General features: G+C 39.8%; 3 protein-coding genes across 3 annotated transcripts in view; 2 read left to right on the forward strand and 1 right to left on the reverse strand.

Moving 5' to 3' along the window:
- LOC104719195 (transmembrane 9 superfamily member 12-like) lies at positions 10,394–13,112 on the forward strand. Its single transcript, XM_019231228.1, has 2 exons — positions 10,394–10,620; positions 11,003–13,112. The coding sequence occupies exon 2, from the start codon at positions 11,012–11,014 to the stop codon at positions 12,968–12,970; it is 1,959 nt and encodes a 652-aa protein (XP_019086773.1). The 5' UTR covers positions 10,394–10,620; positions 11,003–11,011; the 3' UTR covers positions 12,971–13,112.
- On the reverse strand, positions 24,079–24,595 carry LOC104720450 (uncharacterized protein At4g04775-like). The gene is made up of 2 exons (XM_010438355.1): positions 24,422–24,595; positions 24,079–24,354 (listed from the first exon to the last, which is right to left on the reverse strand). The coding sequence occupies exons 1-2, from the start codon at positions 24,593–24,595 to the stop codon at positions 24,079–24,081; spliced, it is 450 nt and encodes a 149-aa protein (XP_010436657.1).
- The window catches only part of LOC104719196, a 2,303-nt gene continuing 1,643 nt past the window's right edge, over positions 26,176–26,835 (forward strand). Inside the window, exon 1 of the mRNA XM_019231322.1 lies at positions 26,176–26,436. Within this exon, the coding sequence (XP_019086867.1) occupies positions 26,435–26,436 (2 nt within the window). The 5' untranslated portion in view covers positions 26,176–26,434. The remainder of the gene's footprint in view (positions 26,437–26,835) is intronic.

Raw genomic sequence — 26,835 nt, forward strand, 5'->3', positions numbered from 1 at the left:
CTGCTTGTGTAGATTCTTTACTTTGTGAGAACAAGTCTAGAGATGCATGAGTTTGATTGTTTCTTGCCATGAGAGTGGATTAAACATGTCTTAGAAATATATGTCTAGAGATTAGCTCAAGTTGTTTGAGATTTGTTGACCAAGTTAGATGACCTCAATCATAGTCCAGCCCATGAATCCCTCCTCAAGGCCTTCCTTGTTTATTGATTTCCTAGAGTAAATCCTGTTGTTTGATCGTTGTTTGATTTGCTTTTGTATTGCTCTGTTTTTCTTGCATTGCTCTATTTTCCGGATTTGTCCAGCTCGACCCTGCACTCGATCTACACTCGATCGAGTGCTTGCTCGAGTTCATCCCCAGAACTTTCGTTTATGCTTTGTAGTTGTCCTGTCTTATTTCTTGTCTCATTCTAGTTGCATTTCTGTTGCATTTACTTAGTGTCCTGTTCATTACTTGTCTTGCATTACTTGCATTATCATAGTTCTATTTCTTTTCTAGCTTCATCATAGCTTTGATTAGTCTGTTCTCTTTACATTAAGCATCTATCTTAGTAGTTTTTACTTTCTGCATTTTACATCCTGCAATAGGATTGTTAGTGACAAACATCTTTTACATTTGGCTTGACTTAGACATATATGCACATCCTGATTGCTTGCAAACACTCAGATTGGATTGACACCTCTTATACTACAACTGCATAAGGGGAATTGAAACACCTTGCTTTCACCATTGTTCATCATCATATCATTCATTCACATTCCATCACACACATACAAGAAAAATACAAGTTTCAATTTGGCGTTGTTGCCCATTTGAGTGTTTATTTGTGACAATTAGGGTCTATATTAGTCTAAGATTAAGTTCCTTTATCCCCTTGTTCACTACTGATCTCGTTTCTTCTCCAGCTTGTCTGTGATTGAGTTTCAGGTACCAGCTCGACCACCCACTCGACCACCACTCAACCGAGTGAGTGATCGAGTACTTGATCGAGTCAGAAGCCGGATTCAAATAGACTTCTCATCTTAGTCGACTCGACCTTCAACTCGAGCCAGTGCTCAACCGAGTGACAGTTCGAGTCAGTAATCATGTTTCAAAGCAGCATGTTCCATTATGTACCCACGCAACAGCAACCAGGGTTCCAGGCTCAATGGTGTCACCCTCCAATGTTTCAGACCTCACAAGCCCAAGAACCTGACTTAAGAGCTATGCTGCAACAACATTTACTTGGGCAAGCAACTGGGCAGATTGAGGTAGCAAAGCAGTTTTCTAAGCTGAACCAAACATTGAATTCCTATTCTACTGACCTAAACTCTAAGGTCAAGTACATGGAGAGCTCCATTGCTTCTACTACATCTACTAAGCCATACCAACTTCCTAAACAAGCTATTCAACAAGCAAGGGAGTTTACAGCTAACGCTATTAATCTCTATGAAGAAGCTGTCACTGAGGACAGTGAGGTTCAAGGTGGGGAGGATTCATCACTAATTGAAGCCCAAAGTGAAGGTTTTACTCAGCAGACTGAAGCAAAGAAACCACTGGACCAGGTGCTCGACCACACACACGATCGAGTACATGACCGAGTGACCGATCGAGTTGAAGACACAGAAGCTGTTAAGCCTGCTAGATATATTCCTCCTACTTACAAACCACCTCTACCATTCCCAGGACGTTTCAAGGCACAAAAGCTGAAGGAACTAAGGGAAATTATTGAGAAAAGAGAAATGATGGCTTTGCAACAAGAGGAAGTGATTGAAAAGAAGGAAGCGATGGCTATACAACAAGAGGTTGTCATTGAGAAGAAAGAGGAAGAGAGAGGACCTCCCTTGGAAAAATATGCTCAACATCCTGTCCTCAAGGACACGCTTCTTGAATTATCCAAGCAGAAGGCTCAAGATTAAGACATGAAGGATTTGAGAGAGATTGAGAAAGCTATTATCCCAACAAATCTTGAAGATCCAGGGACATTTAACCTACCTTGTTCCATCAGCTATATGCACTTCAACAAGTGTCTATGTGACTTGGGAGCTTCAGTGAGCTTAATGCCATATTCAGTTGCTGAGAAGTTTAGGTATGAACATTTTAAGCCCTGCAATCTCTATATTGGCCTAGAAGATGGATCAAAGAGGGATGTGCTTGGATTAATTGAAAATTTTCCAGTTAAGATAGGGGAGGCTAGGATTCCAACTGATTTTGTGATCATGAACATGGATCAAGAGCCAGAAGATCCTCTCATCTTGGGGAGACCATTCTTACCCACAGTTGGGGCTGTAATTGATGTTAAGATGGGAACCATCAAGCTCACCTTGCTAAAGACTTCACTATGAAGTTTGACATCAAGAATTCAACATATCAACCTACTATTGAAGGTCAGCACTTTGTGGTAGAGAGAAAAGCTAGTTCTGAAGTTTTTGAGGATGGAGAGGACCCTAGGATTAAATCCATGGCAAAGCGTTTCTTGGAAATGAAAAACTTTGTAGAAGAAGCAGTTGAGGGTTTAGGCCAAGCAGCAAGGTTAAGCAGCCCTGTCAAACCGCTCACCAAGAGCAAGAGTCTCGGGAAGAGACCAGTACCAATTTCTAACTCGAGAGAGGAGGACAGTGATTACGAACAGAAGGAACCTGAGTTGCGTTCGGGACAAGCGCCCAAGAAATCTATAAGAAAGAAGGCAAGAGACAGGGCGTTCAGCAGTTTCACGAAGACGTTCACGAACTTCATGCGTAAGTTCAGCTGTTCAACATCCACAACCGCCATCCCTAGGTCCATCCCCAACGATACCAGACCAATGCCAGGACGTCCTTCCACGACCCTCGAGCGAACACCTTCTCCCATTCCCTCTCCAGCACGTCAATCTTCATATGTGCCTCGAGAGCGTCAGCCTACACCCGTCCCTTCACGCCACTCGTCACATGAATCTAGGGAGAGAAGGGGACACGGTTCGCGTGGTTCCAGAGCCTCCTCAAGTCGTCGATCAGCGCGTCGTTCCGCAGTTCAAGCTGAGCAAGAGGTTGAGCAGCGAGATGAAGGGCAAGGTGATTATCAAGGTATGCAAGCGGTTGAGCAGCAAGTTGACCAACCAGCTGAGGTCACTCCCGTGGATCCCGATCAAGGCGAGGGACAAAGCCAGTACAACGCTCCTCCTTGGGCGAGCACTGTCTCCTTCTTCTACTACTGAGGTACTCCTACCTTCCTTTGTATATACCATTTCATTCCTGCATTGTTTCTGTTGTGATTCTCAAATCCTTCTGCAAATTTTTCTTACACGGGAGACTGTGTAATTTAAGTTTGGGGGAGGGTTTGAGATGATGTATCTGATGTTGTGTTCTGTGGTTCTTATTTCATATTTTTGTATCATATCATGTTTGAGTCTGCATTCATTTATTTGCATAGAAAAACCAAAAAAATTGAAAAAATTTGAACATTTCGACAAAAATAGAGTGTGTTCATGTAGCTTGCACTTGCATATTAGGATTGAGTCTAGTGTCATTCATATAGGATTGTTGCATTTAGCATAGGGGTTGATGATGATTGTAACCTTGGTAGCATGCTGAATTCAATAGGATAGGATCAAGGCCCTTGTTATTAGTTCTTTGATGCATGTTGATTGAACTTGAAATTGTAAGATTGAAGCATGTTTTGAATTGATATCATTCCCTATCTACCTGAACCTAATCCTGACTTGCAATTATCCTGTTATGCATTAAAATTGAACTCATGGATACCAAATACATACTTGGATTATCTTTCTCCTTTTTACCACCCTTGTTAATCCAAGTAGCTGATTCCCATCTTTTGAACAGTTCCCTGCACCATTAACCAACCCTTCTTTCAAGCCAACTATATTCTTTAGTGTCAGGCCTTTTTTCGAGTTGAGCTTGTTAGAAAGTGTTAGGTTCTAACCGACAAGAGTATGATCCTGTGTAGTTCTAGTTCGTGTTATCCGGACTAGTAGGACTAGGTGAGAACTCGATTTTGGGCATTGGGTATGGATTTGTGCAGAAAAGCGAAGAGTAAAAAGAAAGTTAAGGGTAAAAAGTTTTTAGGAGGGGGATGTGTTTTCAAGGTTTACAACTCTAGTAAAGGATTTGGGTTGAGCAAAATAATGAGTTATTGGTTCTGGGCATAAAACGAAAAGATTAGACAAAGAAAAGAAAGAAAAATGTTTAAAATGTCTAGAGTCCTTAGAAGACAAGAAAAAGAACCTTATTGATAGTAAAGATTTCCCAATCCGCTAGAATGATAAGAAGTGAACTCCTCCTAAGACCAAGTCTAAAGAATGAAAGAATGGGTTTGAGATGAAGTTTCTGATGAAGGTTAGAGATAGGACCAACTTTGGTTTCGAATGTTCTTTGGGTAGACAGGGCGCTGCTCTTGTATGTATCAGTTGGTTTCAACCTTTAGCCTCCTCTTAAGCTCAACTGCTTTTTTTGGCGGGAAAATTTTCCGAAAAAATTTTTGACGATAAAATCTGTTGGAATTTTTTTTGGCGGGAAAATTTCGTTTTTCTTTTTATTGAACAAAATATTTTTCATATAAGAGTAAAATGGTCATTAAAAATTAAAGGAGCACAAAAATAAAAATAGCCCAAAAGAAAGAAGAAAGACAAAAAAATTTCAAGAGCTCTCACGACGGCGGCGATGGTGAACGACGGATTAGGTTTTTGAATGTTATGTATGGATGTTGACGGAGAACGGAGAGAGGGTCTCTTGCGTCCTCCAATGGGTGTGTGTATTCAGGGACAGATCGGAAGTCTGTCTCTGATTTTGATGGGATTACTTTTGTTAATTCGAAATCGAGACTTTAAAAGAGGGAGACTATTGTTACTGGATTTCTCTCGATTGAGTTGGTTTAATTTACAGGGATTCGGATGGGATATTCACTGGATCTGTTTTGGGTTTGTGGGGATGCTTCCTGATTCTGTTTGGGATCTCATGGTATCATTGTTGGTGATCTCGATTGTGGTGTTAAAGTCTACGACTCGATGGTATTTTCTTTTGGGAAGGTTTTGTTTCTTTATTCTATGGATTTTGGAATCTTCGATTGATAGAGATTGGATGATTGGAGGTATTTTTGGAAATAGCTTGATCGGCATATCTTCTCGAATGAATCGAAGGCTGAAGGCTGATCAACAGGTATTTATTTGGATCTTTGGTATCATTCGTTTCATACTTTGCCCTTTGTTTAGTGTTTGGAGCTGTTTTGGTTGTGGTGTTTTACGGTGTGTCGTGGTGGAAATTGGCTGTGTGCTTTTTTCCGTACGTTTTCTGATGGCTCAATCAACGTTTCTCAAAGGGAAGGCTCCTCTGGTGCATACAGAAACTGTGAAGATCTCCAACTCAGTTTTGGCTCAGAGGATCCAACAGTTTTCTCTCACTCTTATTGGGAGGTTGATGAACCCATCGGTTCAGAGAGTAGAGTCGTTGGTATCAACGTTGCCAAAGATTTGGAAGCTTGAGGATAAGGTGGTGGGAGCAGACCTTGGTCAAGACACCTTTCAATTCAATTTCATGGAAGAGGATGATCTGCAAGGAGTCTTACAAAATGGTCCTTACCACTTTGATGGCTGGATGATCTCGTTGGTTAAATGAGAGCCGATTATATCATCAACCTATCCCTCGGCCATCAATTTTTGGGTGAAAGTTTATGGCATTCCGATGCATCAGTGGGAGCTTGCTACATTGGAGGCCATTGGAAAGAAGATTGGTACTATTTGTGAGGTTGATGAAGAGTCTGGTAGTATTTGTGCTACCGTGAATGGGTTTAATCCCCTTCTCTTTAAGTTGGTGGTGCCATTTGATTTTGGAGATGAAGTCGTAGTCTCTCTTGAGTATGAGAAGATGATGGGTTTTTGTTAGAATTGTTCTCGTCTCACTCATGATCTGAGAAGCTGTCTGGAGTTAAAGAAGGCTGTTGGGGCTCTGAGTTTTGATAGCCATTTGGATAAAAGAGGGGTTCAGCGACAACAAGGGATGGGAAAACAGGGAGGTTTTCATAATGAGGGTGGATGGGAGAAGCCAAGGAAATATGCTAAGAGAGCCTTCGATTTCCACACCTTTGAACCGGCTGTTGGTGCAGGTAGTTCGGGTCCTCACCAACAAACTAGTCAGTTTGGGTCGGTCTGGGAACAGAAACGATCGGTTGGTCCTACAGGGTTGGATAATTCTGGTGGCAAGTGTGGGTCTCATGTTGTTGTTGGAGAGCAGATGGGCCGTGTGTCTTCATTTCATCTCAATAGGAAAGGGTCAGGTTCGGTCACCTTGTGAGTCTCGTGGTGTTTTATATTTTTTATATGGATGAAATAAAACTATCTATTTTATATAAGAGTAATCGTTTAATTGACGTTCAAGCCTTTTTTGGGCAACAAATGATTTTTTTGACTTTTGTTTATGGGGATCCCGTTCCTCAACACATACATAAGGTTTGGGATAGATTAATCGATATCGGTTCTTTTAGAATTGACCCATGGTTTATGATTGGTGATTTTAATGAACTCGTGGGGAATCATGAGAAAATAGGCGAGGTCGTGAGATCTGTTTCTTTGTTTGTACCATTTAATGCTATGATCCGACATTGCGGTTTTCTAGAATTCTCATGCTATGGTGAGCAACTTTTTTGGATGGGTAATAGACGAAATAATCAGGTAGTCCTATGTCGCTTATACCGTGCTTTAGCTAATGAAGATTGGCATTGTCTCTTCCCACATTCTAAGGTTGATTATTTAGAAATGATTGGTTCAGATCATTGTCCTATTTTAGCTACCTGTTTTAAAACGGATTTACGGAGATATTGTCAGTTTTGGTTTGACAAAAGTTGGTTGGGTAGAGATGGATTAAAGGGAGCGGTGGAGTTAGGATGGAACCGTACCAAAAATTTTAGGATACCGGTATTTGTGGATAAAATAAAGAATTGTCGTAACTCGATTTCTTGGTGGCATAAGAATAATGTTTTTACTGGACCAACCCTTATTTCCTCTTTGAAAGCAGCATTGCAAGAGGCAAAGATGGATGATTTGAGGTCGCAAGAGGAAATTCGGGATATAAAAAGGAAATTAAAGGAGGCGTATCGGGATGAGGAATTGTACTGGCAACAGAAGAGTAGGAAATTCTGGTTACGGGTTGGCGATAAAAATACAAAATTTTTTCACGCTTCCACGAAACAACGGAGGGCAAGAAATAGGATTCTTGGCTTATTTGGTCCTGACGACACCTGGACTGAATCGGTTACTGGTATGGAGGATATTGCATCAAAATATTTTTTGGAACTTTTTAAGCGGTCTAATGTGAGGGGCGTTTCACAGATGGTCCAGGAAGTTCATCCATTAATCACAAAATGCATGAATAGGGCTTTGATAAGGGAGATCACAGAATCTGAAGTCCGCAGAGCTTTTTTTGCTATGCATCCCGAGAAAACTCCAGGACCTGATGGACTGACAGCTTTGTTTTTCCAAAGGTTTTGGCCTTCTCTAAAAGGAGATTTGGTGGCGTTGGTAAAATATTTCTTTCGTACAAATCAGTTTGATCTGCGGTTAAATGAAACAAATATTTGTCTGATCCCTAAGACTGAAAGGCCTCAACGGATGACGGAGTTTAGGCCGATTAGTCTCTGCAATGTGAGTTATAAGATTATCTCTAAAGTCTTGTGCTTCCGGCTTAAGCGAATTCTTCCATCGCTTGTTTCAGAAACACAATTGGCGTTTTTTTCTGGCCGTTTATTCACTGATAATATCCTTATTGCTTAGGAAATGTTTCATGGTTTGAATACAAATCCTCGCTGTAAATCAGAGTTTCTGGCTTTCAAGACGGATATGAGCAAAGCCTACGACCGGGTGGAATGGGATTTCCTAGAAGCAGTAATGATTAAGTTGGGGTTTGATAGAAAATGGATCTCATGGATTATGTGGTGTGTTTCCTCAGTTTCATATCAAGTCCTTCTTAACGGACAGCCTCGGGGTTCTATTAAGCCTCAAAGGGGTTTACGTCAGGGGGATCCTTTGTCTCCTTACTTATTTATAATTTGCAAGGAGGTTTTAATCGCCAATATTAAAAAGGCTGAACGAGAGAATAGAATCTCAGGTATCAAGTTAGCTGGGGAGTGTCCCACTATTTCACACTTGTTGTTTGCATCATAGCTTGTTTATCTGTAAAGCAGAGGCGGCTGAATGCACTACGGTTATGGAAATTATAGGAGACTATGGGAAAGCGTCGGGACAAGAGGTTAATCTGGAAAAATCCTCCATCATGTTTGGGAAGAAAGTCCCGCCTGATATACGGACTCAGCTAAAATATGTAATGGGTATCTCAAAAGAAGGTGGTATGGGTTCATATTTGGGTATTCCATAAAATCTTCAGGGTTCGAGGACCAAGGTCTTCAGCTATGTCAATGAGTGTTTGGATGATCGAGTAAATGGTTGGTAAGCAAAGTATTTATCGAAAGGTGGTAAGGAAGTTATGATTAAATCGGTAGCTCATGTGATGTCTTGTTACAAATTACCGCAGGAGCTAACGTCTAAATTAATGAGTGCTATCTCAAATTTTTGGTGGAAATCTAATGATAAGGCACATGGTATGCATTGGGTGCCCTGGGATAAAGTCTGTAAGGATAAGTGTGATGGAGGATTAGGTTTCCGCACTTTGGAACAATTTAATGACGCAATGCTGGCTAAGCAGTATTGGCGGTTAATTCATTATCCGAATTCCCTGATGGCTCGGGTTCTGAGAGCCAGATATTTTCGGAACAAACATCCTTTACAGGGCAAGAAGCTATATTCTCCTTCTTTTGCTTGGAGAAGTATTTACTCTACAAAGGGTTTGGTCGAACATGGATCCAGATGGGCGATAGGCTCGGGCTGCCAGGTTTCGGTATGGCGAGATCCTTGGATACCGGATTCTCAGCCAAGACCAGCTAATGGTCGAGGAAGATTGCTACATCCCAATCTAATGGTTAATCATTTAATAAACCCGGTTACTAAGGAGTGGCATATGCCAATCCTGGAAGAGTTTATGAACCCAGAGGATATACAAATTATTCAATCTATGGAGGTCAGTAAAGTCTTTAAACCAGATAGATTGATCTGGCACTATACTAAGTCAGGAAATTATTCGGTCAAATCGGGTTATCGGCTCGCACGTGAATTAATTAAAGAGGTTGAATATGGGCCGAGGTGTACGACCCTTAGGGCACATGCATGGAAACTTGAGATTCCCACAAAGGTCCAACATTTTTTATGGCAGGTTGCCTCCGGTTCCCTCCCTGTGATGGAACGTCTTGCTCTGCGGGGTGTCCGGTGTGATACTTTATGCAAACACTGTGGTTCGGAGGTGGAGACCATAAATCATGCATTTTTTGAGTGCTCTCATTCGCGGCGGATCTGGGATTTATTTCCGGGTGACATAGTTCCGGGGACTTTCCTTATGGCTCGATCTACTCGAATCTAGATTTCCTATTCTGGCGAGCGCCATCCCAGTCGAACGTTTTGGATATAAGCCTTTGCTTACCATGGCTTGTCTGGTCAATTTGGAAGGACAGGAATAAAAAAGTTTTCCAAGAACTTACGACAGAGCCTATTAACGTTATCAATCAGGCAGCCAATGATAGAGTGTTATGGGAAGAGGCCAAGTCATCTTATTTGGACTCTATAGAGCCTTTGCCTGTGGAGGTTCGGGTTCCTTCAACTCGGTGTCAGGTCGATGGATCTTGGAAGGCCTCTGATCCTTTAGTGGGTCTGGGCTGGTGGTTTTGTAACAATGAGGATATCACTCTGCTATTAGGAGCACAGAGTCTGCGATGTAGTCCTTCCCCCCTACATTCGGAGGTACATGCGTTGATTTGGGTGATGGAATCCCTTCTGGCGGCAGGTGTTGATTGTCAAAGTTTCGAGACGGATTGTGCAGAATTAGTGGCGATGGTGCAATCTCCTGATGAATGGCCCGCCTTCTCTAACCTGTTGGATGAATTATGCTTACTTCGATCTTCCTTTCCGGCTTTCATGCTTTCACGGACCCCGCGGTCGTCAAATGTCTGGGCCAACTGTCTTGCTCGTTTTTCGCGATCTTTATCTTTTGAAACTTCATTTGTAAACTCTTTCCCTCCGGTTTGGATAACCAACATTTGGATTATTTTCTAATTTAATGTTTAGTTGACAAAAAAAAATAGTATATNCTCCAAAAAAAGGATATTTTTAAAAATTTATATTTAAAAAAAAAGTATTTTTAACAAATTCTCTGATAATATCAAAAATTGCAAGGTAATAAAACTTTATTTTGTTTTAAAAATGTGATCACTCACCGTGTCTAATACTAACAATTACTAAAAATCTAGACCTTTAGATGGAAGAAGTTTTAGGAAAGGGGAATGAATCACTGCGCACCGACACATTATAAAGTCGTTGCAGAGGATAATTACCCAACCCACCCACGATTTTCTTGATTTTCGTTATTCGCTCTCTCTTTGCGAACGCATTAAGCAACCAAAACCAAATCAAAGGCAGAGGAGGCAGTGAGAAAGAGAGAGAGAGACTCTTTATCATCAGCGTGAGCGATCTCGACACACAAGTCCCTCTTCTCGTTGTACATCTTCTAGATCTGACTCCGTCGTAGTTAGATCTCCTTTACCTGGATCTGTCTCAGGTTTGCTCCCAATAACTCTCTTCACTGTGAGATCTGTTCTTCGCATCTGCGTTTTTTTCGTATTCGGTTGTTCCAATTTGTCAATTAGGTTTAGTTTTACGTTTATGATCCCTTGAGATCTGATCTTCTGAATTTACCGATCTGATTCCTTTGAATACATTGATTCCGAATCTGGTTGCTACGAATCTGATCTTCTTCTACATGCATATTAACATTGTGCTCTGTTGTATTCTTTTTTCGATTTTCATTTTCTTCTTTCTTGAGATTGTTTCTTTATGTATTCTCTATTATAGGTATATATGGATTCGTTAGAATGTGCCTGATGAATCTGTTACAGTAGAAAGGGTTACTAATGTGAGAGATGGTTTTTATTTTGATACAGGAAGGGACAATGTTTGGTGTGTACCGAGCATTCTTGTTGCTTGTGTTTGTTACTCAGCTTTGCAATGGGTTTTACCTGCCAGGGAGTTATATGCATACGTATTCAGATGGAGACTCTATCTTTGCCAAAGTCAATTCTTTGACTTCTATTGAAACTGAGCTTCCTTTCAGCTTCTATAGCCTTCCTTACTGCCCACCACTCGAGGGTATCAAGAAAAGTGCTGAGAATCTTGGGGAGCTTCTCATGGGGGATCAGATTGATAACTCTGCTTACAGGTTTCGGATGAGGACGAACGAGTCTCTCTACCTATGCACCACCAGCCCTCTGAATGAGCATGAGGTCAAGCTCTTGAAACAGAGAACCCGCGAGTTGTATCAAGTGAATATGATTCTGGATAACTTGCCAGCTTTGAGATTCGCTAAACAAAATGGGGTTACTATCCAGTGGACTGGATATCCTGTTGGCTATTCGCCACCAAACAGCAATGATGATTACATAATCAATCACCTCAAGTTTAAGGTCTTGGTTCATGAATACGAAGGTAATGTCATGGAGGTCATTGGTACTGGCGAAGAAGGTATGGGTGTCATCTCTGAAGCTGATAAAAAGAAGGCCCTCGGCTATGAGATTGTTGGATTTGAGGTTGTTCCCTGCAGTGTTAAGTATGATCCTGAGAAGATGACAAAACTTCACATGTATGACTCCGTTCCTTCAGTTAACTGTCCATTGGAGCTTGACAAAGCTCAGATCATCAAAGAACATGAAAGAATAACCTTCACTTATGAAGTCGAATTTGTTAAGAGTGAGACAAGATGGCCATCCAGATGGGATGCCTATTTGAAAATGGAAGGTGCTCGTGTTCATTGGTTCTCTATTCTGAACTCGCTTATGGTGATCTTCTTTCTCGCCGGTATAGTTTTTGTCATATTCCTGAGGACAGTGAGAAGGGATTTGACCAAGTACGAGGAATTGGACAAGGAAGCACAGGCACAGATGAATGAGGAGCTCTCTGGATGGAAACTTGTTGTCGGAGATGTGTTCAGAGAACCAGAAATGTCAAAGCTTCTATGCATTATGGTGGGAGACGGGGTTCGGATTACAGGAATGGCTGTTGTCACCATTGTTTTCGCTGCACTTGGATTCATGTCGCCTGCTTCAAGAGGAATGCTACTAACAGGGATGATTATTCTCTATCTTTTCTTGGGTATTGCTGCTGGGTACGCTGGTGTTCGTCTCTGGAGAACCGTCAAGGGAACTTCAGAAGGATGGAGATCGCTTTCATGGTCCATTGCATGCTTCTTCCCGGGTATTGCTTTTGTTATACTAACAGTGTTGAACTTCCTTCTCTGGAGCAGCAACAGCACTGGAGCTATCCCAATCTCATTGTACTTTGAGCTCTTGGCTCTCTGGTTCTGCATCTCAGTTCCTCTCACCTTGTTTGGAGGATTCTTAGGCACACGAGCAGAAGCAATCCAGTTTCCAGTGAGAACCAACCAGATTCCAAGGGAAATCCCGGAACGGAAGTACCCCTCATGGCTTCTAGTCCTTGGGGCAGGAACCCTTCCTTTTGGAACGCTATTCATAGAACTGTTCTTCATCTTCTCCAGCATATGGCTAGGGAGATTCTACTACGTATTTGGGTTCTTACTCATAGTCCTGCTCCTCTTGGTAGTTGTGTGTGCAGAAGTATCAGTGGTCTTGACCTATATGCACCTCTGCGTTGAAGATTGGAGGTGGTGGTGGAAAGCCTTCTATGCGTCTGGTTCTGTCGCATTGTACGTTTTTGCTTACTCCATCAACTATTTGGTCTTTGATCTGCAAAGTCTGAGCGGACCCGTCTCAGCCATGCTTTACATTGGTTACTCTCTGCTCATGGCAATTGCAATCATGCTCGCCACTGGAACCATTGGCTTCCTCACCTCCTTTTACTTCGTCCACTATCTCTTTTCCTCTGTCAAAATCGATTGATACCTTGACGACAAAATCTCAGCCATCGATCTCTGCTTTGTCTAAAGCAATTTCAGGTGTTGTTATTTTTTTTGTCAGTACTAGACTTGTAGAGTCAACTATATTTTACTGTTTTAATTTTTTTTCGGACCTGTATCCTCCTTATATGTTTTTTTTCTCACAACTCCGGGCCCCTTATGTTTTTGTTTTAAACTTTTGAGTAGAAAATAAACAAATTTGCCTTTCTGCTTTTGGTTTCCTTTGGATCGTGTTTTCTTGTTCTCATTGGTTCCAAATGAGCTTCATGTGTCTGCTCTATATGGGAAATTAGTGTACAAATCTGTTTTCAAGTGGCAAAACAGAGTCATGATTGATATGCTGCACAGCTGTTATCAATATACAAGCTGGAGACGACGATAATACTCAATTTACAGGAATCTGCTTTCTTAGTAAATGAATGATAAAGCAAAACGATTATTACTTCGTTCAAAAAAAAGCAAAACGATTATTACTATTCGACGGAGTATTGTTTTTTTCATGCAAAAGGTAAAACGATATACATGAGGAGGCTACATTTTACAATCATCTGAATCTGGAAAAGATTTGGCCTATATCTATTGTGCCATGTTAATCTTCTTATAATTATAAGAGAAATACATTTTTAATAATGTCTAAAATGTTGGCTTTATTTACGCAATAGAACATTAAGAAAAAATGTTAATTGAAACTATAAAGGGTAAAGTTGAGATTAAGAATTTTAATTAAAAAATCCAACCCGTTTAGAGAAGATCCGCGTGTTTGTGTTGGATCTTTAAGCGGGTTATCAATTTTTCTTTCTTTCATCATCTCCATTGATTCTCTTTGGATAACTGCTTCTTCAGTCGGTAAAAAATATAACAGATATTTAATTTGAATTATTAAATCAGTCATGATGTGTTCGATGGAGTTATAATTTATATAATATCATAACAATTTAAAACTCAAAATCTTTACAAAAAAGTAAAAACCATATCTTTGTTCTTAACATAGAAATCAATAATGAAGTTTTGGATCTAACATATATTGTAAAAAAAATAGAAATAATAAAAAGAACATATGAAAATCAGGACTTAGGTTTCGGTTTTTACAGAGATCCATTGAGGAAGAAGACAACGGTAATATCGTCATTTTGCCATATAAAACAAAAAAATTGAAGTTAAATGTGTGATAGCTGTGTTCGAACTCAACACCAACGACTATAAAAACAGCCCTTAAACCAGTGCACTATGATACATTATTGGATTAATTTTCAATATCTAAAAAGATATATTACGGGTTAAGCTATGTTATTTTTCTTTAAAAATGATGAGTTTATAAATTTTCTTAGATCGATTAATCTAAAGCTTATTCGTTAGACCGATTAATCAATATTAATTAAATAGAATTATTCAAAGTATAATTTCCAAAATTAGGTTTACCAAATCATTAATTCGATTGTTTGAATTGGAAACAGACAAGTTAACATGGTAAAAGAAAAGTGTGATCGTGGAATCAAAGCAATGAAGACGAGGATGTTCTACCGTTATCTAAGACACTTTAGAGGATGACTCAAGCAGAGATGGTAGAGCTGAAGAAGCAGTTAGAGGATTTGTTGAGCAAGAGATTCATCCGTCCTAGTGTATCACCGTGGGGAGCGCCGAGTTATTCGTTAAGAAGAAATATGGAAGTTTCCGCTTGTGTATTGACTACAGGGGTCTCAACCGGGTCATTGTGAAGAAAAATTACCCTCTTCCCATGATCGATGAGTTGTTGGATCAGCTGAGAGGTGCTACTTCTGGACGTGTCTGTCATCATCTTCATCGACGACATCCTGGTTTATTCTAAGAGCCTGAGGAGCATGCAGTGCATTTGAGAGCAGTTCTGGAGAATCTGTATGAGCAGAAGTTGTTTGCTAAGTTGAGCAAATGTAGTTTCTTGTAGCGTGAGATGGGTTTTCTGGGTCATATTGTGTCTGCAAATGGGGTTTTTGTAGATCTGGAGAAGATTCAGACTATTAAAGATTGGCCTAGACCGCAAAATGCCACAAAGATCATGAGTTTCCTTGGGTTGGCAGGCTATTATAGGAGGTTTGTGTGGGACTTTGCAAGCAGAGCACGTCCTATGACTAAGTTGACAGGGAAGGATGTTCCTTTTGTGTGGTCACAGGAGTGCGAGGAGGGCTTTGCAAGCCTGAAGCAGTTGTTGACTACTACTCCAGTATTGGCTTTGCTTGAGCTATATGGTTTGATGCAGCATGGGAAGGTGATTGCCTATGCTTCGCGGCAGTTGCGGAAGCATGAGGACAATTATCCTACTCGTGACTTGAAGATGGGTGTTGTAGTTTTTGTCCTGAAGATTTGGAGGTCTTATCTTTATGGTGCAAAGGTACATGTGTTTACAGATCATAAGAGCCTGAAGTATATATTCACTGATCTCGAGCTGAACTTTAGGCAGAGGCGGTTGATGGAGCTCGTGGCAGATTATGATCTGGAGATAGCTTATCACCCTGGTAAGGCTAACCTGGTTGCGGATGCTCTGAGTCGGATGAGGGCAGCTTCGGCTCAGGAGCAGGATATGGATTTTCTGGTAAGAGAGATCAGTGCCTTGAGTTTGTGTGCGGTTTCTAAGGAGCCGTTGGGTTTGGTTGCAGCTGATAGAGCGGATCTGTTGAGTATATTGAGTTTGGCTCAAGAGAATGATTTGGGGCTGGTGAATGCCTCTAAGGTTGTTGATTCAGAGTATCAGGTCTCCGCTAATAGTACTATTTTGGTACATGGGCGGATTTGTGTGCCTAAGGATGAGGAGTTGAGGCAGGAGATTCTGAGAGAGGCTCATGCAAGCATGTTCTCTATTCATCTTGGAGCTACTAAGATGTACCGTGACCTCAAGAGGTACTATCATTGGGTCGGGATGAAGAAGGATGTGACTAGCTAGGTCGCGAGGTGTGATGTGTGTCAGCTTGTGAAGGCTGAGCATCAGGTACCAAGTGGATTGCTGAAGAGTCTTCCCATTTCAGAGTGGAAGTGGGATATGATTACTATGGACTTTGTGGTAGGTTTACCAGTGTCTAGGACGTTTGATGCTATTTGGGTCATTGTGGACCGGTTGACTAAGTCAGCACATTTTCTGACCATTAAGAAGACCGATGGAGCAGCGGTCTTGGCTAAGAATTATGTGAAGAAGATAGTCAGATTGCTTGGGGTGCCAGCAAGCATTGTGTCTGATAGGGTTTCCAAGTTCACTTGGTGTTTTGGAGGGTATTTCAGGCAGAGATGGGCACTAAGGTGCATATGAGTACAGCTTATCATCCCCAGACCGATGGACAGTCAAAGAAGACGATCCAGAAATTGGAGGATTTGCTGAGGATGTGTGCGCTGGATTGGGGTGGCCATTAAGCAGATCACCTGAGCTTGGTAGAGTTTTCTTACAACAACAGTTACCAGGCGAGTATTGGCATGGCTCCTTATGAGGCTTTGTAGGGGAGGTCGTGTCGTACACTGTTATCCTGGATTCAGGTGGGGGAGAGGAGCATGTACGGGACAGATTTTGTTCATGAGACCTTGGAGAAGATTTGGGTTCTAAAGTTGAACATGAAGGAAGCTCAGGATCGGCAAAGGAGTTATGCCGATTGGAGGAGGAGAGATCTTGAGTTTCAGGTTGGAGATAGAGTGTACCTCAAGATGGCCATGTTACGGGGTCCGAACAGGTAATTAACTTAGACTAAGTTGAGTCCGAGGTTTATGGGTCTGTTCAGAGTGATAGAGCGGGTCGGACTAGTGGCATATAGACTGGAGTTACCTGAGGTGATGCGTGGTTTTCACAAGGTTTTCCATGTGTGTATCTTTCAAAAGTGTCTATGTGAGGATGATCAGTTGTTGACTAAGATTCCTGAGGATCTTCAGCCTAACATGACTTTGGAGGCGAGACCTGTGAGGGTGCTCGATATGAGGTTCAAGGAACTTCAGAAGAAGGTTCCTTTGATGTGAGTCATTTGGGACTGTGATAGTGTTGAGGAGTAGACTTGGGATCAAGAGGCGAGGATGAAGGCAAGGTTCAAGAAGTGGTTCGAGAAGCAGGTCGCGACTTGAACTTGTCTAGCCTAGTCCTAGATGTAGTCTGTGGTTGGAGCGGGAATGGAGTATGCCAGCCCATCTCTCTTGTCTTACTTGGTCGCTTAGGGGTGGTTGGTTGTGCGACTAAGTAATAAGATGAGGTGGTGCTCGAGGTACAAATTTTCCGTGAGGCGGTGGTTTGAGGGAAATTTTACTGAAATATAAGTTACTAAAAGTGGGAAGTTTCCAGAAGTCGAAAGTCTAAAAAGGGAAAGTTTTATCTAAGTTAGAATTTGCCCATTTTTAGTGGTTGTGAGCCTTGGAGTTGCTTGTGTGGCCTCTGTGGCGGGCTATTTATCTATTGTGTGGCCTTTGTGGCGGACTTTTTAACCATGTGTGGCCTTTGTGGCGGGCTGTTTAGCATGAGTGTGGACTTTGTGGCGGGCTGTTTAGCCAGAGTGTGGACTTTGTGGCGGGCTGTTTAGCTAGAGTGTGTCCTTTGTGATGAGCTGTTTAGCCAGAGTTGCCTGTTTAGGCGGTCCTTCGGGACGAGTGGTCTTTGTGACGGTCCTTCAGGACGAGTGGTGTTTGTGACGGTCCTTCGGGACGAGTGGCCTTGGTGGCGGTCCTGTTTAGGACATTTGTTTGGCCTTTGTGGTGGTCCTGTTTAGGACATTTGTTTGGTTTTGGTGGCTGTCCTGTTTAGGGCATTTGTTTGGCCTTTGTGGCGGTCCTGTTTAGGACATTTGTTTGGCCTTTGTGGTGGTCCTGTTTAGGACATTTGTTTGGTTTTGGTGGCTGTCCTGTTTAGGGCATTTGTTTGGCCTTTGTGGCGGTCCTGTTTAGGACATTTGTTTGGCCTTTGTGGTGGTCCTGTTTAGGACATTTGTTTGGTTTTGGTGGCTGTCCTGTTTAGGGCATTTGTTTGGCCTTTGTGGCGGTCCTGTTTAGGACATTTGTTTGGCCTTTGTGGTGGTCCTGTTTAGGACATTTGTTTGGTTTTGGTGGCTGTCCTGTTTAGGGCATTTGTTTGGCCTTTGTGGCGGTCCTGTTTAGGACATTTGTTTAGCCTTTGAGGCGGCCCTTGTGGCATTGAGATGATCCTTGTGTGGTCATGAGGTATTCCAGTGAGGGGATATGTGGTTGGTAGGGCATTGTGTTGTTCTACGCGAGCCACAGGGAGGAAACTTGGTTAGGGATAGGACTTATACGTGTTCAGAATTGTTTGCTCACGACTCTTGGGGGATTTTGGTTCTCCTAGTACCGCCATATTCTAAGACTTTATGGCTTGAGAGTAGGTTTGGTATATCCACTTCGGATGACGATTCAGGGGGGGGGGGGCGCTGTGGGGGGGCAACCCGAGAGACGATTGTTGGACTTCCCTATATTATGACATGCGGGCTTAGGCCCGATGAGGAGCCAGTATTATGGCATGCAGGCTTCGGCCTGATGAGGAGCCAATATTAGGGCATGCATGCTTCAGCCTGATGAGGAGCCAATAAAAACTCAAGGTTTAGGCCTGTGAGTAAAGGAAAGTCTAAAAGTCGAGAGCAAATAATGCATGGAACGTGAATCTAACGCCTATAGGTAACCTTTTGTAGATCGGTCGGAGGAGTGCGGGCCGTGGAGACGGTTGCACGGGAGTCCTTGACTAATAGTTGTTCAAGATTCGAGGACGAATCTAAGTTGGTGGGGAAGATTTGTAACATCCGCGAACCAAAATCCCGGTTTAGGGATTGCATCGGTTGATGCATTATGTGCATCGGTCGATGCATAGCCGGTTTGGTGCGGACGAGTTTAAGTTAAACGTTAGGTAAGTTGTGTTTTGTCTCATTCAACGAGTTTAGCTGTTTTTGAGAGAAACGAAAGAGAGAAAAGTGTTCTTGGGTGTCTTGAGGATTTCTGGAGATTGGAAACGTTGTCTAGGTTTGTGTTCTTGGGTGTAGCTTGTTAGAACGTTGTCTAGGTTTGTGTGAGGCTTTCTTGTGGCTTGGGATCGAGTTTGTGGCTTGTAGGAACAAAGATCCGACGAGAGGCTTTAGGGAAAACGATGCTCGGCATGTGCATCGGTCGATGCACTTTGCGCGTCGGTCGATGCAATTTGCGCGTCGGTCGATGCAAGTGCGAGCACAGTGCATATAACTTTAGGGTCTTTGTGCTATGTCGAGCATGCGTTGATCGATGCAATGGGAGTATCAGTCGATGCAAATGAACCTTACATCGGTCGATGCATATCATGTGTCAGTCGACGCAATCCCAACTGGTGTCGGTCGATGCATGTTTGGTGTCGGTCAATGCAGAGTCCTGGTAAAGGCAAAGTGTGATCGTCGAATCAAGGCAATGAAGAGGAGGATATTCTAGGGACTGGATTGATTGTTGTCTGACATTGCTAGGTTGCTAGAGTTGGGTCATTAGAAACATTGGTAGGTTGCTGGTTCTATGTTTCCTGTTGTTTGGTATTTGGATATTGTTTATGTTATAACTTTGGTTTATTATTGAATATTTATTGGATATTGGTATTTTGTTATTTTTCGCTGTTGGTTGTGATTGTGGTTAGATGACTTGTGAGTATGAGACCACTAGTTGTAGTTTAGTTATTATTATATTCACTATTATTACTATTACTTATTTTTAAATAAAAAAAACCGGTCATGTCGTTTCAGTATTCATCTTTTTTTTTATGCTACCTGTCCAGAAAATTTATACAAATAATAATAATATCATGAGATATTTCTTAATCCCAAAAACCTTAGTTATTATGCATAAGAAACTTTGTTAACACTTCAAAGTCAAAGATTGCGTAGTATGCATTATGAAATTGAGAAACAAAACAAAATATAAAGAAACGACGACAAAAACACTTGGTAAAATATAAAAATATTTTTATATTGCTTCTTCGATTAGACAACAAACAAATTGCCTTCGAGATTTTTTCAAGCACAATGATATGTCAAACAAAAGGTTAATAAAAACAAAGAAGAAAATTTTACCAAGAAAAACAAAGCTAGTAAAAATTATTTTGTTTGATGAAAAATATGTCATCATTTCTTTACTTATATAGAGGGGTGTATTTACAATCATGTTTTTTTTAATATAATAAGATTATAATTATCTTGTGCATCGTTTTACCAAGCTTGAAATTTGTGATTTCTGATCGTTAAAATTGACAAGTGTCATGATCTGATGATTTATTAACTTGGATATTTAATCGTTAAAATTGATACATGTCACGATCTGGTGAGTTTTTAACTTTGATCTCTGATCATTAAAACTAACACATGTCACGATCTGGTGAGTTACGAACTTTGAGAATCGAACTTTATATAATAAGATATTGTGTATAAAAAAAATATGTTTTAGCGAATTAAATAATTTTTATTGTTTCCTAAGATTTCTGCATCAATAAATCGAATATGTTAAATAATTTTGAAAATATTATATTATGATTTTGTAAACCAACATAAGTTTTTCATTTCGTACTATGCCACATCAAAGATGGTTGAAGTTCTATCAAAATTGTTTAAATAAGTAGATAGAGATTTGCATGTATGAGTATTTTTAAATCTGAACTGATTATAAATTGGGTTCTTGTATTTGATTTAAAGTTTGGCAAATATTAAGTGTTTATATATTTGTTTTGTAAATTTATGTCAAGGCAGATAAAAATAAAGGGTCGGATTGTAACATCACCTAAATAAGGTGGTTAATTTTTTTTATCAGTTGTAGAAAAAACAGTTAAAGAGAAGACGATCATAAAAAATGAAAAAGGCAGTTGAGTTAAAAACAAACAGTTAGATAATATTAATGATTGATAATATACGCTTAAGTAGTAAAATATTTTAAAATTTTTATTTTTAGTTTTTTAAAAAATTTTAAAGAAAATAATAGAAATAAACAAATATTTTTTTAGAGAAAAGAAAAAGGTTTAACCTTCTAATTACTTCTTTGAATCTCTATTCCAACCACTTATTTCATCTATTCAGCTGTTCAGTAACTAAACGATTCAACATTAATTTGTGCTGACCAATAAAAACTAAAATAAAAATAGAATAATTGATTATTTGCCTAAAATAAAGGACTAATCGAGGAAAAACGAGCTATTTCCCCCCCCCCCAATAACTATCATATCTCGTTGGATCGAGCCCGGACTTTGCACACGAGCTATGTATCCCTGTCCACTATGACCGACTCCTATTTCCCCCAAACTCGAAAGTTTAACACTTATATCACCCTGAATTAAAAGTTCGAGATGTACTTACACCTAATCATGGGTTTGTCATGATTTACTATTTCCTTAACCATCTAACGAAAAGCATAAACCAAATTAAACCATATTACCTAATTTGACCCGAATTTATGCATTTAACCAATTTGACCCGATTGTTTTCGATTTAACTTCCATTTGACCCGACTAAACATTCCTTCAAACCCAAAATCCCCAAACATCGAAAGAACCCTAAATTGAAAAAAACCCCAAATTTCGAAGAACCCTAAAAAGGTGAGTGTGAGTTCGAGTTCCTTTGGAGAAGAGAGAGTTGATGGCGTTGATCGAGAGAGATCCCGACGGCCCGACGCCTGATTTTGACGAAGAAGGAGAAGAGAGAGACCAAATTCACATCAAACAGTTGGTCTCGACTTTTGTCGACGAACCTCCAATCCACCACGATGTGTACCGAGAGAGTGAAGACGACGATGAAGACGGTCCAGTAAGAGCTCGTACGAATATGAGGCATGGTAATGGAGAGTTGTTCTATAAGCAGGCGTTTTTCAACGGAGTTGCTTTCAATGAGGCGGTTCTCGATTATGTACTCAAAACTGGGAGAAATCTGAAGCAGTACATGTATGATAAAGCTAAAATAGGGTATGAATGTGTTGGTGTTAATGATGAGGATGGATCTAAATGTGAGTGGAGGGTTTATGCGTTGATTCTGTCTAATGATAAGATTCTGTCTAATGATAAGATTGAACCCGAGTTCTTCATGCCAAGGAAGATTGAAGAAATTGCTAAGGCAGATTGGAAGATTAGTATCACTAGACTTCAATGTCAAGCTGCTAGGAAGACAGCACTGAAGTGGATTGAGAGGGAGTATGATGAGCAGTTCCATAGATTAAGAGATTATGCAGCTGAGATTATGGAATCTAACCCCAATTCACATGTTGAGGTAGAATGTATTATGAATGATGATGGAAAGACATGTTCAACATGTTCTATGTTTGTTTTGACAACATTAGAAGAACATGGATGGCGACTTGTAAGCCGATCATAGGAATTGATGGTTGCTTTTTGAAGAATAAGGTTAAGGGTCAACTATTGGTAGCCTTAGGCAGGGATGCAAACAATGGTATATATCCAATAGCATGGGGGGTTGTGAAAGTTGAGAACACTGACAATTGGGTATGGTTAGCAAAGTTGTTGAAGGAAGACCTTGGTTTAAATGATGGTGATGGATTCATCATGATGTCCGATAGGCAAAAGGCAAGTTTATTTGTTGTTTTACTTCACTTCTTTAATTTGTTTTGGCTTCACTTATTTAATTTGTGTCTTGTTGTTATGTATCAGGGATAAATCAAGGCTTTTTCTCTGGAGTTACCAAAGATAGAGCATCAGATGTGTGTTCAACACATCTACGGTAACTTGAAAAAGGCGCATGGAAATAAAGCTCGACTGAAGCCAATACTATGGGATTTTGCATGGTCTTACAATTAGTCAGAGTATAGGTGACATTTGGAGAGGATATTTGCTTATGATTCACGCGTTTACAGTGATGTAATGAGGATAAATCCGAAGAGTTGGTGTAGGGCATTCAACAAGGTTGGTAATTACAGCGAAGATGTCGACAATAACTCGACAGAGTCTTTTAACAGCTCCATCAACAAGGCAAGAGAGAAGCCTTTTGTTGCAATGTTAGAGACAATACGACGACTGGCCATGGTGTGAATTCCAAAGAGATCTGCCATATCTAATTCTCACACAGGTAAAGTTCATCTTATCCCCTTATCCTTATGTATTATTGTTGTGTTTATAGAGTCTCATGTTTTCCACAACTGTTGCAGGGATCTGTACTCCCTATGTTGTTAAGTTTCTATAGGATGAGCACAAAGCAGCATGTACGGCTAAGGTATCCACCAGCCTAAATGGCACCTTTGAAGTCAAAGTATGTGGAAAGTAAGTGGAGACACTCATCGAGTCTGTCTAAAGAAGATGACTTGTATGTGTCAGAAGTGGCAAATATGTGGCATCTCATGTGAGCATGCATATGGTCTTATCATTGATAAGAAGCTAACGGCTGAAAACTTCGTGTGCCAATGGTTTCGAACATAAATATGGAGGAGAAACTATGAAGAAGGCCTAACTCCACAAAGAAGTGCAAAGTTTTGGCCTTGTATTAATGGGAATAAAGTGTATGCAGAACAACCTGAGGAAAAACAGACCAAGGCTGACAAGAAAAGGAAGAAAGGTGTCAATGAGTCACCTACTAAGAAGCAACCAAAACAGGAAAAAATAATCATGCATTGTGGCATTTGTGGGGAAGCTAACCATAACTCTAGGTTCCATAAGTCTGAATTTGCTCAGGTGTGATGTATTTTTTTGATGGTTTCAGTTTCTAACTTTTCTTTTGGTTACTTACTAACTCTCATGCCATGTTTTTTTCAGCCTTCTCGACAGCCTAGTCAACTTGAACCAAATCAAGGTTCACTCACTCAAGCTTGATCAAGTAGCTACTTATAACTAGGGTGCTAATTTTGTGGTTGCCTAGATTTTATTTTTGACCACATGAACTATTTTCTTCCCCTAGGTCGGTTAGAGTCTTTTGGCTCAAAAGGTGAATTTTGTGGTTGCCTATGTTATATTTTTCGACCACATAAACTCTTGTCTTTCGTAACTCTTTTGTATAATCTATTTTGCTTTGAATGATAATCGTTTATGACATTAAATTTCATCTATTTCCTCTACTCCCTTCGTTTATAACAGAACAAAGAAGTTCATGTTTGACACAAAAGGTTTCAAGTACACATTGTATTAAATCACAAACAAACAAACATGACCATACACCATCTTCAACCAACTACTTTGCTTAGTGCAATCATGACCACACAGACTATCAATATAACACTCATCATCTTTTTATTCCATGATTTGGCTTCATCTAAACCATCATCAACCTTTTCCAAGACCTTCTCCATCTTCTCATAAACCACATTATCAATCACCAACCTCTCTGTCCTAAGCTTTTTCAGTTGTTGCTCATGTGCAGCATTCTTCGTAGTCAATGCATCTACTTCATTCAGCAAAACTTCATCGACCCACTTGAACACATGTTCATCATTCCGAAGCTGCCAATATCCTAATTATTAGAACCAACCAAAATCATAAACAAGAAGATAAAAGCATAAATTTTACCTTATTTGTTGCAGCAAAACTACAACGGTAGTATCTGCGGCAAGAATTCGGATCAGATTTTGAGATCAAAGCTACAACAGCTTCTCCGCACCAACATCTCTTAGGCACACCAAACACTCTTCCTCTGGCACGAGAACTGGATGATTCAGTCGACTTTGTTGATAATTTGCTCATTCTGAAGCTCGAATTCGGTAATGGGAATCCAAAAAATAAGAAAGAAGAAAAAAAATGCTAAATCGTTTGTAGGGTTCGTGATTTTTGAAACTTTGGGATTTGTGGGTTCGTGGGTCATAACTGGGTAAGGAATCGGGTCTTTATTGGTTTAATTTCGGATTTATATGATTTGGTCTACGGTTCCCAAGCTAAACTAACCCAATTTTAATTCAAGGTAATGTAAGTGTTAAACTTTCGATCTGGGAGAAAATAAGAGTCAGTCATAGTGGATAGAGATATATGGCTCTTGTTTAAAGTTCAAGACTCGATTCAACGAGATATAATAGTTACCGGAAGAAATGGCTCGTTTCTCTGGATAATCGATGGAAACAAATATTAAATTATATTATTCTCAATCTTACCATAGAAATATATTAAATAAGTATAAGTTTAGTAGAATCACAAACGTGTCCTTGGACCTATCAATGTTAATTACCAAGCAGGCACTCATGAATTTTTAGCCTTTTGGGGACAAAATCATAAGTAGATAAGATATAACACGTGGAGTCGTGGACGATCAGTTCCATGTGGTGTGATTCACACATGATCGCTCCTATCTGCCAACAACTAAATAAACTTTGTTTTATATAAACATGTGAACCAGTAAGTACTAAGAACTAACAAATTAAAACATGTAAACCAACTATAAATAATATCTCACTGCTTCTGCTTATAATTAAAATTCAAAACTAGTATCTTTTGGGTATTACATGAATTTATAGTTTAACTGGAAAAACAAAATGAAAACTCCTCTCAATAGTGATGCTAAATCAAATTACTGAATTTTGGTATATCAATAGATTGTAGCATAATGTTGGTGATCCATTTATAATGGGTTTTAGCATATTATTAATCAATATACACTAACGTACAAATAGAAATAATGCTGGTCAAAAATTCAGAAGCAAGTTATTTTATATGTTTCTATCAAGAGGCATATTTTCAGTGGAAGTCTTTTACACTAGATCTTAGATATGCCTCTTGAATTTATTGCTTATGGGAAATTTTCATCTATATACTCTTTTGAGTTGAATATGATCATAATAAGATTTTAATCAAATATATCTCTCGTGATAATATAATTGACGACAAATCATATATATGGTGTAGATTTCACATACAAGAGTTACACAAAAACAATAATGAAAAATTAGTTGACAACAGATATCAACTAAAGGCAAATATATCGAAAGGCAATGATTTGATTAACATATTTTTATGTTTCCATTGAAAAAACTTTTATATTCATACAAACTTGACCTAATAATTCTCTGCAAAATTTGAGATTGTTCAAACGTTTGCTGTCCATAACTCCATGTGCAATTTAATGAACCAAAACAAATATATATGTTCATCTATAGTAAAATTATTTAACTCCACAGCTCTTAGCAATAAGAAAAAAAAAAGAACAAAACAAAATAATCTTATTATAACACTACGGATATTGTTGTATTTTCCCTTTTTTTTTTTTGAGTAAACGACAACTGGGGGCAAAACCAACTGGACATTTTTAAAAATTTGTTTTATAAGTTTTTTAACACAATAAAAATAAAATAAAATGGAAGAACAACTGGAATAAAAATTATTATTCGTGTTTGATAATGTGATGTTCTCTTCCTTGAAGATCTTTGCGCGTCACTGATGTTTCTTCTCTCCTTCTTCAATCATTCATCCTTAAATCTATTTTTTCTATCTTTCAAATATTAATCTTCAGATGTTTTTTTGACTCATAGAGATTTTTTTTTTTCTATCAAATTACTCTGTTTTTGAGATCTCTGTTTCAACAGGCTTGGGAGAATCATGTCTTTGAGATCAGAATCTTCCAAGGCAGAAAAGTTAACAGAGGATCCAGTTACGTACAAGACGGCACAGAGCAGCGTGACGTGCATCTACCAAGCACACATGGTTGGATTCTGGAGAAACGTTAGGGTTCTATGGTCTAAAAATCTTATGAACCATTCCTTAACCGTGATGGTCACTAGCGTACAAGGGGATATGAATTACTGTTGCAAGGTTGATCTTAAGCCATGGCACTTTTGGAACAAGAAAGGATACAAATCGTTTGAGGTTGAAGGAAACCAAGTAGATGTGTATTGGGATTTTAGGTCTGCTAAATTCAACGGCGGGCCTGAGCCGAGCTCAGATTTTTACGTGGCTCTTGTATCGGACGAGGAGGTTGTTTTATTGTTGGGTGATCACAA

Source organism: Camelina sativa, chromosome 10, assembly GCF_000633955.1.
Source record: "Camelina sativa cultivar DH55 chromosome 10, Cs, whole genome shotgun sequence".
In the NCBI taxonomy this organism is placed as follows: Eukaryota; Viridiplantae; Streptophyta; class Magnoliopsida; order Brassicales; family Brassicaceae; genus Camelina; species Camelina sativa.